This window comes from Toxorhynchites rutilus, chromosome 3 (assembly GCF_029784135.1).
Source record: "Toxorhynchites rutilus septentrionalis strain SRP chromosome 3, ASM2978413v1, whole genome shotgun sequence".
NCBI classification, from domain to species: domain Eukaryota; kingdom Metazoa; phylum Arthropoda; class Insecta; order Diptera; family Culicidae; genus Toxorhynchites; species Toxorhynchites rutilus.
In genome coordinates, this window is record NC_073746.1 from 110,845,016 (window position 1) to 110,861,994 (window position 16,979).

Genomic DNA, 16,979 nt, shown 5'->3' on the forward strand with positions numbered 1-16,979 from the left:
GGGTGGTGATTGCAGCATAAACACCACCAACGACCACCCTTTCTTCGGTACAGTGGGCCAGCCGTGCCGTGCAAATTAGTCTCGCAATGCGGATGGAAGAGGGAGAGAGCGCCAGGAGCCGTGATGGGTCGCTTGCGTCTGTGCGCTCACTTGTTTGCGTAAAAGGGATTCGCAAAGCATATGTACCCGTATCGACGCTGGTGTTGGTGCAGGGGACGCTGATTATGCGCCGTCGCACGGGGAATCGATTTGGCCTGCCGACGACAAGTGTAGGAAAAGTGCTTCTCTGGGAAAACTTGCTTCCCTTTCGCATCGCGACTAGGGGTGATCGTGTGAGTGTATTCCATTCACAGGCTAGCCTGTGCAGAATCGAGACTCGACTTTTCAAAATCGTCATTTATATCAGAACCAGTGTGCGGGAGACTTGAGCCTCCATATTTGCGTTTTGATATATTATCAACATAGTGTGAAGTTTAGGACTTTTCTGAGTAGTTTATTGTGTCTGGAGGGAGTCTTTAGTGGAATTTGGATGAAATAAATGTAATCGTGGAGTTTAAGTAAGCGAAAAAACATATTCGTGTCTCATCCCCTCACTGAAGGCGAGGCAGGAAGGATACCTTCACACAAATGGAAAAGCTTTGACAAACCCAGTGAAAATATAACGCCCCAAAAGTTGGCTAATCCCAAAACACGGTACCGAGACTGGATGACTCACCCAAGGGCCAGGACTATGACCATCGTTTCGAGGATTCGATCATTGATCGAGTTGGTATGAATTGTTGGAAAAGTGTAATCCACATTGGTTGGTCCCAATTAAGAACAATTTGAACGAAGAAAAATCAGGAAGTGCGTGATTGAATATTGCACATGTGTCCGTGTCACGGTTATTGGTGTGGATTCAAACAGGAATAAATTGCTTGTGTGTGTGCGTGTGTGTTTACTTGGAAAACTTTTGTGTTCAGCAATTTTCAGCCCATTGCTGCCCCCTTTTTTCACGCTCGGAACATTGACAGTCCGGAAGTTTGCCTGTTTAGGAATTACTACTTTGTTGAGTGCACAGCGTAAACGAGACACTAACTTTGCCGTTTATAGGAGTCCTGGCAGGGTGCGGGGAGGTTATAAATTGTGGAGTATTTCAATTGAAAAAATAGGAAAATTGTTCGATGCAATGGTGTTGTGACATAGTTGAAGCCAGTGGGTGGTGAGCAAACGTAAGGGCGTCTAACACATATATGAATATAGAATCACAAAATAGGGAATACCTGTCTGGAATGAAAAGTCAGAGATTCTCGCTGTTACATAAAATCGAGTAAAGAGGAATCCTGTAGGGAGATCAAAACTGACGATAATAGAATTTCCGTCGGACGTGGTTCGATAAAAAATTCATCCAAAAATTTTCTCATCTTCGACACTGCACTTGGAAGGCGAGCTGAGGCTAGCAAAAATGGGCACAGTGTTGAGTTTCAGTCCCCGGGAGCGTCGACCCATTTATTCGACGCATCACCACAGCGCTGGTACGCTATCATCATCAAACTCAGCGGACTTTCCATTAAATAACTACTCATACGAGCAGTTGAATAATGTGAAAAACCGAGAGAATAATAAACCGCCGAATTTGATTCAATCGGTGCCGAACAGCAATGCAAACAATAATAACAACCTCAACATCAGTGGCAAGGATGACGGCAAAAATAATAACACAAACAGTGCCGCAACGTTGATGCTTCTCCAGCAAACTCATCAGGGCGGTATCAACGGTAATGCTAACATCAATAGCATTAACAATAACATCAACAGCAACAACAACAGCAACAGCATACAGGAGCGCAACAACAACAGTAGTAATACTGACAGCGCTCGTATCCTCTCCGAGAAGAATGCTCTGGAGAAGAATCTCAAGAAACATTCGCTGTTCATCAATGCACTGTCGTGGAAACGACTGGCAGCATCCCATGGCAAAAAGAAACTCGACAACCAGAAGAATAAATCGGCCAACCTGGCTACGGCCACGTTCCGTACCCCACTGACCGATACTATCCATCCGATGGTGGACAAGAACAAGAACCTCCAGCAGTCGCAGTCGTTTACACAGCCTATCTCCAGCAACCAGCAGCTGCAGCAGATTCAAGTTGCCCAGCAGCAACAGCAGCAAACGGTGTACTTTACTCCCGGGGGCCCAAAGGCACTGCTCGCGCTAGATCTCGTGCGAGCCAACAACACAAATCCGCTGTCGCAACCGGATAAGTTGGCCCCCAAACTGCCTCTGCAGTTACCATTGCCACTGCAGCCGATCATCAGCCAACAACAGGCTCAGCATCACCACCAGCAGCAGCAAGGACAGGTGCCGCAGCAGTTACACCATGGTCACGGTCCGCGGAAAACCGTCATTCAGGTGAGTTTGATTAATGTTTGTTTCCAGGTTGCGAAAATTAAATGCTGACATCAAAACGGAAACTGTTTTGCAGTTTGAGGTTGCCTTTAAAGCTGGGGTTTTCAGGGTACATCTCAGGAGGTGCAGAGCTTATTTCAAAATATTTGAAGGTTGTTTCGTTATAGTGCGCTGGGGTTTTTCAAGTCGTTCTCTGAAAATATTTATGAATGAATGATAACTCTAACTGGACGTGGCCAATTTGATCTCTTTCGATCTTCTACCGGAGAATTATAGAAACCTTCTACTTGTAATGTTCAAATTCTAAATTGTTCTTCTACATTCTATAAACAATATCATGTTTAGCCAAGATCTATGAAAAGATAAATGTCAGCATGTTCTTCAGATTTTTCGTGGCCTTGGCGATCAGCTGCATCTTCGTTTGACCACAAGAAAATTGAAGCAGATTCTCTGTTAGTGGTTCGCCCAGTAATTCTCTGCCGGTCGCTGTGGTGGACTTTTGGAGGGGTGGCGGATATAGGTACTTCTTCAGCCGCTCTTTCTGGGGGATTTTCTGCTGCTCAGGCACAGTAGGCATAGACCAACGGAACTCAACCATTTGTTCATATGGGCCACAAACACGTGTTAGTCATGGTGTCGCGGGCCCAAAAAAAAATAATAAAGAAAGGTGATTCCCAAGACTCGACCACATTGTTAACATAGAACTACGAAGTTATTGCCGGCGAGAACAAACATTAAAGAGGTTTAATAATAGATCTCTTCGATACATATATTTGATAGCAATGACATGGGCCGATGAATGAATGCTTTCACCTAGTGAGAAGAGTGAGTAGATTGTCAAATTAATAAGGTTAACTGTTCATTACTCGCTGTCTAGAACACTGATACTGAAATACCGAACTTCTTGAATATCTTGAATTATCTATTCGCAAAATAACATCTCCAACGCAGAATTAAACATCTTAGAAGACGTAGAACGGCAACAGAAAATCCAATATTGTGTGGTGGTGACGACGGCGAAAGCAATAGCCTCGAAACAAATTCTCACCTTCAGTTTCCCACCGAAGAACGCAACTCTCAACGCTGGAAAATACATTTCTTCGCTTTTGATCCGAAAACAATGATTGAATCAACGAAGATTGAATGATCGATTCAAAAATCATTAATCAACTAAGCACGATTCAACAGTCAACCAGCTAGCGATCAAAAGGCAGCAAGGCTTTCCAAATGGTATTTCCCAAAGTCGAGTTGTTTAGTTTAGTTTTCAAAATTGGTCTATTTCAAGGCTAGAGGCGAATGAACTGAGAAAGCTTGAAGCCTCTATAACTCAAAACACCATTACACCAATAAATCCATTCACATTCTTGAATCCACAGAAGCTTCCTTCGGCCAAAAATGAATATAGAATAGAATGCATCGAAATTTTTAAAATAACTCTTTAGTTGAAAGTTTTAGGGGTTGTGTTTTTGCGGTTTGCCTGGTTCTATAGACGCAGCTGAAGATGGTGAAGATTCATGATTCATTCTTGTTCTCGCGTGAACAATACACGCACTCAGAATAAAACACGCTCATTTCAGTGATCGGCTCAGAGCCGCTCGTTCATTGAAAGCCGAGCCGAGACTCTTTTGAATCGCGGCTCCGTTTTGAGCCGAGACACTTTCAAAAAGCGGCTCTTTTTTGAGTCGAGACTCTTTTGAACCGCAGCTCTTTTTTGAGTCGATACACTTTCGAAAAGCGGCTCTTTTTTGAACTACGGCTCTTTTCTGAACCACGGCTCTTTTCTGAACCACGGCTCTTCTCTAAACCACGGCTCTTTTCTGAACCACGGCTCTTTTCTGAGCCGAGACTGTTTCTAAAAGCGGCTTTTTTTAACTGCGGCTCTTTTTCGAGCCATGATTCTTTTGAAAAGTGGCTCTTTTTGAATCGAGACTCTTTTTTGAACCACGGCTCTTTTCTGAGCCGAGACTGTTTCGAAAAGCGGCTCTTTTTTGAACTACGGCTCTTTTCTGAACCACGGCTCTTTTCTGAACCACGGCTCTTCTCTAAACCACGGCTCTTTTCTGAACCACGGCTCTTTTCTGAGCCGAGACTGTTTCTAAAAGCGGCTGTTTTTAACTGCGGCTCTTTTTCGAGCCATGATTCTTTTGAAAAGTGGCTCTTTTCTGAACTGTGGCTCGTTTGAATAAAACCGTAAATCGTACGCTCGTTCTGACGAACCGGCTCAAATGAGCGGCTCGCGAGCGCTCGTCCATCTCTACTCAGTATGTATCTCTCGTATTACACACAGTGTAACTCCAGGCGATTTTATATTTGTCCCTCACTACCGTTATCTATTTGATAACGCATAAAATCAGCAATTTGCGAAATCTCCTAGGTACGAAAGCCGATGCCGTACGTCCTATTTGGCATTTCTCGTCTGCTTTGGTTTTCCTCTACACTATGCTTGCTTCTTGCATATTCTGAAGACGCATTCTGTAGCGAAAAAATTGTTCAACACAGTAGCAAAACAAAAAGTAAGGTTGGCCAGGGCCCGCTCGAAACTTTACACGCCAAACGTAACGCTCTCGTTTCAGAAATATTAAACTTACACCCCGGTACAGATTCAAATCTGATGTTATGCAAAAATACAGAGGTACTTTTCACCAGACGACGAGCAAATCGACGCGGTGCCTCCGCGGAACAAAATAGCACCATACTGTGCGATATTTACATTTCATTCTTCCTTAAAATCGAGTGAAATGTGTGCGAAAACCAGTGTTGTCACATTTTCATCTTTATCAGAGGGGTCAAAAATCTTTCTCATCTATACTTTTTCTTCGAAAAATCTGTACCATCGAAAATATTGGTTGTATGGAAAAATCTATGTTTTTAGCATGAAAAAAATACTCATTTATTAACTACAAATACTACATTTACATTTGCAAGTCATTCATGTTGTTGATAATGCTTATACATCTAAATTGCATACTATCATTTCCTAAAATTTTCTGTGCTCGCCAAAGTCATATTCAACTGAGGATAGTCAGGATACTATGGTGAAATTTGCCTGCGGACTATGAATTTTCCGCTTGGAACAAACGATTCAATCTGTTGATCTGGTGCCGAACATACTTCAAAAAAAGCAACAGAACGATGATAAACTAAATTAACTTTGAAAATCGTGAAATGCATTTCTTCACCACCACCGAGACCAATTTGGAAAACCAACCACTCGGCTTTGAGAAAGATCATTTCGAAAGCACCGCTGTCATCTGGTCGCTATCTAGATGACTGATGAATTGTGAATACCGTGATTTGAAATCGCGAATGGCACGTTTAAACTCGATGAATGGAATACAGCGGAGCTTAGATTGTTGTGCTCCCGTGGCCGAGTGGTTAGCGTCATAACTAACATGCCGGGTGTTCGGGTTCGATTCCCGTTCTGGTCGGTGGAATTTTTCGTCAAAGAAATTTCCTCCGACTTGCACTGTGATCACGCGTATTCTAGAGCTTGTCACTCAGAATGCATTCAAGGCGTGTTATTTGGCATAGAAATCTCAACTAAGTACTAATAAAAATGACGCAAGTAATACTACGTTGAGACGGCGAAGTTCCTCTAGGAACGTTAGTGCCATTGAAGAAGAAGAAGAAAGAAGAAGGGAGCTTAGATTGTAATATTTTCTCTATCCACATTATGCGTAGAACGAATCCAGCATTTGTATTTCGAGCCCCAGATTTACGCTCGTCTTATTGGCAGTGATATTTCGGGCACGGGAACACGATAGGAAGATGTGCATTCTTCCAATTTTCGTTAATAACGTATAACGTATAACGTACCGAAAACAAATTAGGGAATTTACGATTCGATTGGAAGACAAACCATCAAAATTCGTTCAGAGTTAAAATAATTATTAACGTTAAAACTATTTCATAAACGTGACCTGTTTTCTGATTTGGTACCATCACTGAAAGACGTAGTCTTATGTCAAAAAAAAGGTAATGATTTCAACGTGAACAGGATTAGGAACTAGATCATTACACATACCAAATGGTAACAGGCCAACCAGAGGAGCCCAGTGGGCCGCAGGTTGAGTATAGCTGGCCTAGACTGACGTTTCCGCATAAAAATGACCATTTTAGCCATGTAACTGTTCACAGTTCGGCCCAAAGCGCGGGACGATGACGCTTCCCTGTTCTCGATCTCCCCCGTCAGCTTCTGCTGCACTTTACGGTTGGAGAGCTCTATCGGACGATCAGAACCAGACTTCCTTTCGACTCTCTCGTTATTCTCTCGAAGAAAGAGGATATTGTAAATGCCGGATCGACTACATCCGGCGGGCACGAAGTACCTTACGATGTCCAACTTTCCCGCGTACGAACGAAGTATCGGATGTAGTTTATTCACAGTTTACCCTGAGGCTGTTGCAAATCAACGGATAAGGTCGTCGATCTATTTTTGATCCATTGAATTATATTTTGTAGTGTTAATGCATACGTTATCTGATTGTGAAATACAACACTTTTTTGAATAACGATAACCGCTCGCTTGATGCATCTTTTTTTCTGTGGTTCTCTTACATTCTGCCAAACAGGGCTCGGCAATGTCATATTCAACTGAGGATAGTCAGGGTATTATGAATAAATTCGCCTTCGCATTCAATTGGAAATGAGTTTTTGCATCTTCCAGCAGTTTCTCCGTCAACATGACTAAACAGTCATTCGGGCGTTTAGTTGCTATCTCCCTCTACGACTCGACTATCTCATTTCATCTTCCCGTCAAATGGACTTCATTGCATATTGAAGTGACTCCCCCAGACTGAATTCGTTGCTTTTGACATAGGACTATGTCTTTGATTTCTAAAATGGGGGGGAGGGGGTTGTTGGATTGTCACTCTACGAAAAATGTAACGATTTATTAAGTGTACTCAAACGCGTATTACTCAAAATCGTTATTGCGACATATGTTGTGTTATATTCCATTGGACAGGAAATTTATCCAGCAACTTTTTGCTTGGAACACGAACAGAAAATAAGGTAAAAAAGATAAACAATTTGACGATTTAAATGGGTAGGTTTTTTCGATTGCTCTAACCACTCGCTTTCCTTCCCGACGCAACGTGCAGTTTTGTTGCAACCATATAGTTAAAGGATACAAGTTCGTACAGGAAACGGGTTTTTTCAGAGCTTCCACATGATGTATCGAAAGAGAAAAAAATACAGGTTTTGAACAATGAAGAAACTCATTTCAAATGCAATGTCAAGGATGTCAAGATCCTGTCCGTGCCCCTAGGCCCATACCCATCAACTTTTTCTCATGTACCACGTATGCACGTATTTCTTTCTATTTAAATTGTGTTAAAAAAGAAAAATGAAATGAAATAGGAGGAATATTTTATTGAGTAATATTTATTTACTGATAAAATGAATATAAAAATCAACAAAAGATTACTTCAGAGATTTCAATACCGATTCAGGAAATTCCTTATGATTCTTCGCTCTGTTGCTCTGTTTGTAGGAAAAAAAAACCTTATTTCCGGTTAGCAACAATCTATTGAGTAAGTCCGTCATTGTTGCAATTGGAAGTTTTTCGACTCCTGTATTCTCGGAATGAGCACATATTTTTACTGTGAGCCTCCAATGCTTTCTGGAAATATATCCCCATCGATAGTTCCAGCGATGACATTTTGTCTGTTCCATGAATCAGAATAAAATGTACTGAAAAAAGGCATGTTTCGAATATTTTTGTAAGCGAACCACACTATAAAGGCGATCCTTCTGGCGGCGAATTTCATACTAACCTTCCTTCCCTTCCCCTGGTGACAGTAAGGACGTGGCCGGCGTTGTTATTGACTAGCTTGAACTAAACGTAAATAAAGTAAATAATACTAATAATATATTTAACCTAAAATGTGTAATCAAGCTATAAGAGTGGTAAAGTACATTCATTCGAATAATTTGACACATTATTTGCATGTTTTATTGCATTTGCATGATACACACTTGAAAAAATGATGTTAATAATTGAACTTTTTTTTTGAATACTCCAGGTTAACTTTTTGAAAAACAAATTTAGTATGAAAATATTTGTAATTTTACATCAACGGTGTATTTTTATGATAATAAGGTACTATAAAATCAGTATCTAGTGATAATTGGATAGTACCACTACATTTAAAAAAGAACTTTTTTCTGACTTTCTCCAGTTTCGCTATCACGTACTGTAGATATGATGTCTCTGACGATTATGTGCAAACGATTCATAGTTACTCCAATAAGCAGTTCGAATGGTATATTATGTGGACCATATAATGGACGAACAGTGCAATGAATTTCTCGGAATGAGCCATGGTTTGCAAAAAAAAATACTGCATTATTTTTTGGCGTTGTTAAGATGTCAGTTTTTTCGAGATGAACTCGGCTCTCGGTTTCAGTTTTTGTGGCAGCCAATTCCACAGAATATTACGATGGATAACTATGATTTTAAGTATTTTTTCGGGAGCGTCATCAGTAACCCTGTGATTGGTTGTTTGGCAGTTGAACCTTTTTTGACATGCTGACTTTTAGAGAAAAGAGTTTAGAGCTTGGATCTGAAAATTTTGTATCATTATCTGACCTTCGATCTTTACGAACAATATTGAAACACGCAATGGTGAGTTATTTAGATTTATACACGTCCATTTCGTCAAAATATAACACAAACCGATATTAGGGATCACAAATAGCTTCTGATTTGAGGAAATCACTCTCTGGCTTGATGCTTGAAAAATATCAACCACAAGCCTGTTCAAACAGAACGCATTTTTTATCTTCCTCTACTCCTGTTGACAACCTAGCTCTGATAGGCTTCCAAACACATAAAACAATCAAGATCGATTTACCGCTATTTATTCCTCGGACGATTTTTGCTCTCTCCTTCTGTGTTTCAGTTATTTTTTCATTGAAGTTTTATTGTTATTTATGCATGTATATAAACACAACGAACATTTCCAATCTTTCGATCATCGGTTGCACATTGAAGCGTTTGCCACCAGTCACCCTCCTGGGCTGGTACCGCCTGGCTATCGCCGTTGATGGTGTTTCTCCATCGAGCATTTCCATTCACCTTCAGGTGATGGCATAACTAACACCGGCACCACCAATCGCCGTGATCCCCATAACCTCCCCTCTCCCTTCGGGAGCCACGTATCGACAAGCGACACGAACGCGACCCGATCGTATCCTTAGCGACCGACTTTTATTTGAACATTCTTTCACATTAGCCCCCGATTGTCAGGTTTTGTGCTTCACTACACTACACTCGCTAGCGATGACTCATACCTGCGGAACAACGTGCCATCTATCCGAAAAAAATAAGGTATGAACCCTGGTCGCTATGTCGTGTGTTTTCTGCTTCGCAAAAAAAAAACTCGCTGGAAACCGTCCAACCATATTATAAATAAAACAACCAACACCAACCGGGTGAGGAAATGGCAAGGAGAATAAAACTAAACAGCTAAGCGATGACTATCACATTCCGAAACACGCTTTTCCCGGAGGCTAACGAAAAAATAATGATGGACAGGGAGGGGGTGGGTGCCGATCGAATGTGATGAGAGGATATGCCATGCTCCAGACGAAATGTGGCGCCGCAGAAAGAACGGAAGAAACGCGACTCCCTCGTCGGGGAGGAAAGGTGGAGACAATAAAAGAGCTGCTGTCTTTGTTTTATGTCGCCTCTTCCGTCCAGAAGGATGCATTCGAGTGGCAAATTGGGGCCACGAGGAACGACGGATAATCACCCGCAGCAAACGCAAATCATTGAGGCCTCTCACCGGGTGAGTCAGGACTTTGGAGAAGCTCGTCACGGGGCGCTCACGTGAAATTTATTGCGCTCATCGCCGGAATGTGGGTACAGATTTGGCCTGGATGAAGCCATATTTGAGGTGAACGTGGCGAATGTTTCACATTGTACGTGTCACTTGACCACTTGATGTTTCTCTAAACATATGATATAGTGCAAGCATTGATTTCATCCCATATCGGTAAATCAGGAAAAATCTGAATATAAATTCAAGTTTGTGCTTCAATGTATTGCGTTCCCGAGCAAAATCAATTTCCTGAGCAAACGTTCCACTTCCACCGGAACGGTTAAACATCCTCCTCTCCGCGTCATGAGCATCTGGAAATTATAGCACACTCAAAGCATCTCGGGATAAAGTTATCTGCTGCCTCTATCCATTTACTGTTCCTTTGTTCTTACCATGTCTACACTTCCGGCGCCTTTCGACGGCTTTCCGGCCAGCGTGTGGATGTAGCAAATAAAAAAAAATCAAGTCAGGGCCAATATTGGTCGTCTCCGGAGTTGGATGTGAGTTTCATCCCCTCCTCGAAAGGTAAAGGCCATCGGCATATCGAGAGTAAAAAAAAGGAAATATTACGGCTCCCGAGCCTTTCGTGACGGGCTGCAGACGAAATGGATCGGTTCGTTGTGTTCATTTTGATTTATTTTACATCCCGTGGGCATCAGTGCGCAGGATTACATTTGTCTAAAAATAAATATACGAGCTCCAGTCAGTAGTTGTGATGGTGATGGTGGAGTTGATGATGATGGTCGTGACGCGGGCGATGAATGGTGTAGGTGGTGTAGGTATAATGATGGGTGCTTCGTTGTTTTTCACGTGAGAAAACTCGATGGAAGCACCTGAGGAGCTTTTTCTTAGGAGCTCATTAAGGAGCCTTGGCGTTCCACCTCCCTTAGACACACTAGTGCTAACTGGTATGGTAACAACAGTCCAAACCGTTGGTTTCAGCCCATTTGCTTGTCAAAATGAATGGGATAAGTAACGTCCAATGTTTTCACAGAGCTCCCCATTGAAACGAACTTTAAAGTAATCAATGAAAAATTTCTGTGATGCTCAGCTGCTTTTTTCATTAAAATTTTTAGAGGGGGAATGTCTAAACAGGACCGTGTTGTATACGCTGTAGGGTAGGACGGGGCTAGTTGGTCATAGCGGTAAGTTGGTCAGTGACGATATCTTGGAATCTGAGCGTCCAAAAAATTAGCGATCTATGGATGAAAAATAGCGAATTGCTGATATGAAAAAATAAGCAAATTGGAAAAACATTTTATGAATACGGACATGGTTCCGATTTTGCCAAAAATCATTCACGGTTTGCGCATTATAAAATGTGTTCTAAAACTGGTTAATAACCATGAAAAAAATCGGCTCAAACGTAAAACGAAGTTTTATTGTACGTATTAGCTTTAAGTGTTAATGGAAATCGCTTTTAAACTTAATTTTATTGAATTTTCATGAATATTCTTTTTCATATATAGAGAGGCTAGTTGGTCACACAAATTGCAAATTGAACCCACAATAATGCATTGAGTAATGTAGCATACCTGGAGGGTGTTTCTATATACTTTGGGGCGAACGGTACAAATGTCATCAAAACAAATGCAAGCAAGAATGCAAGCGGTTGTGCGTCGCAGAGATGCCACGTGATTTTTTTCAAAAATCTTGACATGGTACGAGAAAACGTCTTCACCATAATGTCGGAGGAAAGTTCTTCGCCCAAAAACGGAGCTGTGATAACTCTATTTGCTTATTTTAGCTTTGAAATTTTAGTTGTAACTCAAACCATATCCATGAAACTAATTATAGGATAGGTATGTAACCGGAAAACCTTCGATTTGTGAAGTGGTCGTTTGAAAGATTTAGGTTAATCTATTGTATAGTAGGGCCAAAATAATAGAATTTCAATGTCACAATCATTCGAATTTTCTTGCGCAAATGAACTTCTTTTGTTCATTTTTTTTTGTCTTCATTGTTAATGAATTCTCTTCGAGAGACAATATTTATTCAGACCGCTTTGTTCGCCGAGACTAAAGTCCTAGTTTTTTGACGATATTTTCGGTCAATAGGTAGAATTTCATGGAAATAATATCCTTTAAAATTCCACGTACGCTATCATACTGAAATGTCTTCACATGTTTCATAATGTCTTCAAACCGCCTTCACAAAATCAAATGTCTTCAAAATGAAGACATGTCTTCAAACCTGGCATCTCTGGTTCGCCACAAAGTGGAAGAGAGTGAAATCGCTAGAAAAGATTGTCTGACTAATTTTCAACGATGATAATTTGAAATTTTCATTAATTAGCGGTGTAGAGGCGAATGAACTGCTAAGTTTAACGCCTCTTAAAAACAAAGAATCAATCATTTTTTCATTAATTTGTTTTTTTACTTGCTACATGATATTAGTTAACTGTTTTCGTTTTTATTTAATTAATTAATTTATAATGAAGGAAACTTCTAATGGAAAACGCTTATTATTTGCTCAAAAATAACATGCCTATTATTGACCAATTTACCCCATGTGTGGGGTTCGTTGGTCAATTTATTCTGAAATATGAAGACGTTAAATAAAAGAAAAATATCAAATGATTGATTCTCTGGTTATTTTTCATTGAAAGAGCAAAAGTTAAGCTTCATTGTGGTACATAACATTCTAACGCAAAACATCGTACTACAAAGTTATAACCAAATTTATTCAAAAATGACCAACTAGCCCCGCCTTACTCTACTATGAAAACATTCCATTCAATTCGTTTGCTTTCACTTCGGATTTTTTTTTCAGAATGAAACGAAATTTGAAAAATAATGCCATAAATTACCGAAACTTTGGAATCCTTCATCACTTGGCAACTACACATAACAACACACATACACTCTCTCTCAACTCTCTCTGAGCCATTTTAAGAAGGCATTTTAAAGGCAACTCTTAGCCTGAGGAAAGGTTGTTGGTTGCTCACTGACTGAAAATCCTATTCATTGCCTTTTAGTTTCTGACTTTTTCGTACAAGCTGGATTGCATATATCTTGTCTTAGAGGCGGAATTATTTTAGAAAAAAAGTTTTATTTCCAATGCACAATGATCCAGGAGGGGCATTTAAGTGGAAATTAGCATCTAGAGCTCGACAGTTATTCGCTAGACAAAAACGATATTGTCGTTACATATAAAAGAGCGCTCATTTTTATGTTATATACCAAGAGACGAATGAACTCTCTGAGTTTAAAGTCTCTTTAATTCAATACCGTTACCGTTTATGTTATCAAAAATAGGGTGACCAAAATTGCCGATGAAATTAAAAATCTAACTTTCTTGTCTTATAGATACACTGCGTTTCACAACTATAGAACCACTCAATTTCTCTGAGTTTCCAGTAATATATAAGAGATCGGTTGAATTGAAGTATATGGTTTAGGATTTAATGACTATCTTCATTTATAAGACTGGCCATTTGAACTTTATTGTTGTGTTCAGGCGCGAAACATTAAAAAAACTAAAATACCAGTGTTTCATAGCTATAGAACCAGATGGAGAAACTCTCACTCCTTTACAAAATTAACGTCAATTTAACTTGAATTACGATAAGTTTCTAATTCGTAGGTAATCTTTAGTTCTCAATCAGTTCATATAACCCATTGGAAGTGGTTACGACCATGGTGCGCCATATTGTAGTGTATATCTCGTTCTACGCAAAGGATACTGCTCTTTCAAGCTCATCAAATGACTCGTACTTCTTGTAAGCTCTTGTAAGTTCCTGACAGGGTTTTGATTTGGTAAACAAGCTGACCAGTCCAGAATCTGAGGCTCCTATGGATTAAACCATGCCATAACCTTTTGGATTTTATGAATTGATGCCAAATTTTTGATGCAAAAACAGCAGTAAATTATTCTGAAGTACTTTTTTGCACTTCTGTCTGTTCATTCGTGTTGATGGTAAGCTGTCTAAATCAGGCCTTTCAGAGAAAATTCTCCCCAAAACCATAAAAATCCCATTTTCAAAGCTACGAGTCCACAAACTAATGTGAAAGCTAAACCCATAGGTTTCACTATTTCCGGAGAACTTCTCTGACTGAGAAAATTCAACTTGGATAGAATTTCTTCATACTGGAAGGATTCACCGAACGTGTCATTTAATTTTTGAGCTCGTAACATTGCTGACGGCAGTTTGATGGTTTGGGGAGAATTTTCTCAAAAAGGCCTGGTTTAGATAGCTCACCATCAACACGAATGAAGTGCAACAACTTACTTCAGAATCATTTACTGCTGTTTTTGTATCAAAAACAATGTGATAATTGGGTAATTTTGCATCCATTCATAAAATCCGGAAGGTTATGGCATAGTTTAATGAATAGGGGCTTAAGATTCTGGACTGGTCATTTTTTTAGCTAATCAAAACCATGTCAGGAACTTATGAAAAGTGATTAGACGAATAGTAAGTGCAGCTTAAAAGCATTATGAGTCATTTGAAGAGCTTAAACGAGCAGTATCCTCTACGTAGAACTAGATACACACCACAATATGGCGCAGCATGGTCGTAACCACCCCCAAAGGGGTTATTTGAACTGATTGAGAACTAAAGATGACCTACGAATGAGAAACTTATCGTAATTCATGTTAAATTGACGTTATTTTTGTAACGGAGTGACACTTTCTACATCTGGTTCTATAGTTATGAAACACTGGAATTTTAGTTTTTTAATGTTTCGCGCCTGAACACAACAATAAAGTTTAAATGGCCAGTCTTATAAATGAAGATAGTCATTAGATCTTAAACCATATACTTCAATTCTACCGACTTCTTACATATCTCTGGAAACTTAGGAAAAATTAGTGGTTTTATAGTTGTGAAACGCAGTGTAGAGGTCAACATAATTCGACAATGTTGTAGTCCCAGATATTGTAAACAACTTTGTAGAACAAAGATTTTTTATATCTCTTGAAATTACCGATTTTCCCTAAGCTGCGTTAGGGTCACCATGAAAAAAACTGTTTTTGCTCTAACTTTGATACTTCAAATTCTATATGCTAACTATCTTCGAAAGACTTCTCGAGTTTACTAATACAAATTTATACAATGCCTCAACTCTGCTCAAAGTTATTGATATTTCTTCCCAAAAAATACGCTTTCTTCAATCGTTTATCTTTCTTTCTGATGCAAACATGAACAATGTTTATTAGTGGCATTTGAAAGAACATACTCCTCTCTACATGAGATTTTCAAAACTATGTTATTTTTGATATTTGAGTAAATCAAAATTGAAATCATGAGTAAAAGTACGAAGACAGTTTTGATGTTGAATTTGAAATATAAAAGTTAGAGCATAAAAACCTTTTTTCATGATCACCCTAATGCATTTCGTATGACGGACTCCATGGCCTTCATTCCATGGTTTAATTGTGGTTCTGGGTACGGTTGCTCCGAGAGTACAATAAACCATATTGAATAGAAACCAACAGTTGAAGAATTGTACGATGGATCTATGAGTAAAGGGCACTCCAGATGTAATCGATTACTCGGAGACACTTATTCTCACATATTCATTGTGTTTTGATTTAGGATAAACTTGAATAGTTGTCTATTTTTTTCTAATTTATATTAGAATGAAAATCGCATCTTTACATCCTCTCGCTCGGTGCAATGAAGGAGCTTAGGTTGAAAATTCTCTCTTTTGCTTTCCCTTGCTTCTGTGTGTCAGTCCGAGCTCTGAGCTGAACATTTTTATACATGCATATACGATAACTGACGGTTTGCCGCAGCGTATATTAAAATTGTGCCTCGTCGCCATGTTGGTCTTGTTATTAACGGCTGGGTTTAGAAAACACAGAAAATCGCAGAAGGAATGTATGGAAAGATGGGAATGCTACCAATTCTCGTTAATTTCAACTGTTAAATGACTGAGAATGTATAGCGCACTAGAACCCCGATTATCCCCAAAATAGTCGGGCAAGCTCATCGCAAATAACGAAAATCGCGGATAATGCAATATGGGACTAAATATGAGATACTCTCAATGAAACACGTACTCATACAAAAATTAACTAAACATTGCCGGGATCTAATAAAGCGAGAATTTTTTTGTAAGTTCATGGCTAATATGGACATAAATATTGGGTTCGATTCCCGATTGGCCTAGGGTCTTCCCGGGTTGGAAATTCTCTCGACATGCCATGGAGCAAATACGTTTCGATAATCGCGAAATTTTTTCTTTCAACTAAACGTAGGCTGACCAAATAGTTTAGGAATAAAAACGGGACACGTAAATAAAAAAAAACAAAACAAAAAACAAAAAAGAATTTCAGAAAGTAAATAAAACCGATAATAAAACCAATCAATCAAACTTTGCTTAAAAGGCTATGATTTTTGGAAATTTTATCATAAAATTTATCACATTCCAGATCCATGTTCTGTTTGACAATTATCATACCGTTTATGTCGTATCTTTTCTATTGTCCAAATATTGATCATCGTACAAAAATCTTTTAATTGATGCTCCACTACCAGCCAAACACAAAATATAATCAGTATTCACGAATTCCTTCAATTTCAAAAAATTGTTTTCCTTTTCCGAAAATTCGACGACGATTTCAACTGGTACGGGTTATATGTTCCAACTTATCTCATTAATTATAAATCTAGTTATCTATATAAACAGGAAGTTTATTTTCCAATTCCGGAATAGACTTTACTATAACACTCTAATGATCCTCCTATAGACTATTCTTCCCCTTTTCAATGCACTCCAACGCACTATCATAAAGATTTTCCACAGTTTTGATCA

At 39.4% G+C, this 16,979-nt stretch overlaps 1 protein-coding gene across 1 annotated transcript in view; it reads left to right on the top strand.

The window, feature by feature from the left end:
* Window positions 1-329: 329 nt before the first annotated feature.
* Window positions 330-16,979, top strand: part of LOC129775878 (cyclin-dependent kinase 5 activator 1) — a 130,574-nt gene continuing 113,924 nt past the window's right edge. The window contains exon 1 of the mRNA XM_055781051.1: window positions 330-2,392. Within this exon, the coding sequence (XP_055637026.1) occupies window positions 1,445-2,392 (948 nt within the window). The 5' untranslated portion in view covers window positions 330-1,444. The remainder of the gene's footprint in view (window positions 2,393-16,979) is intronic.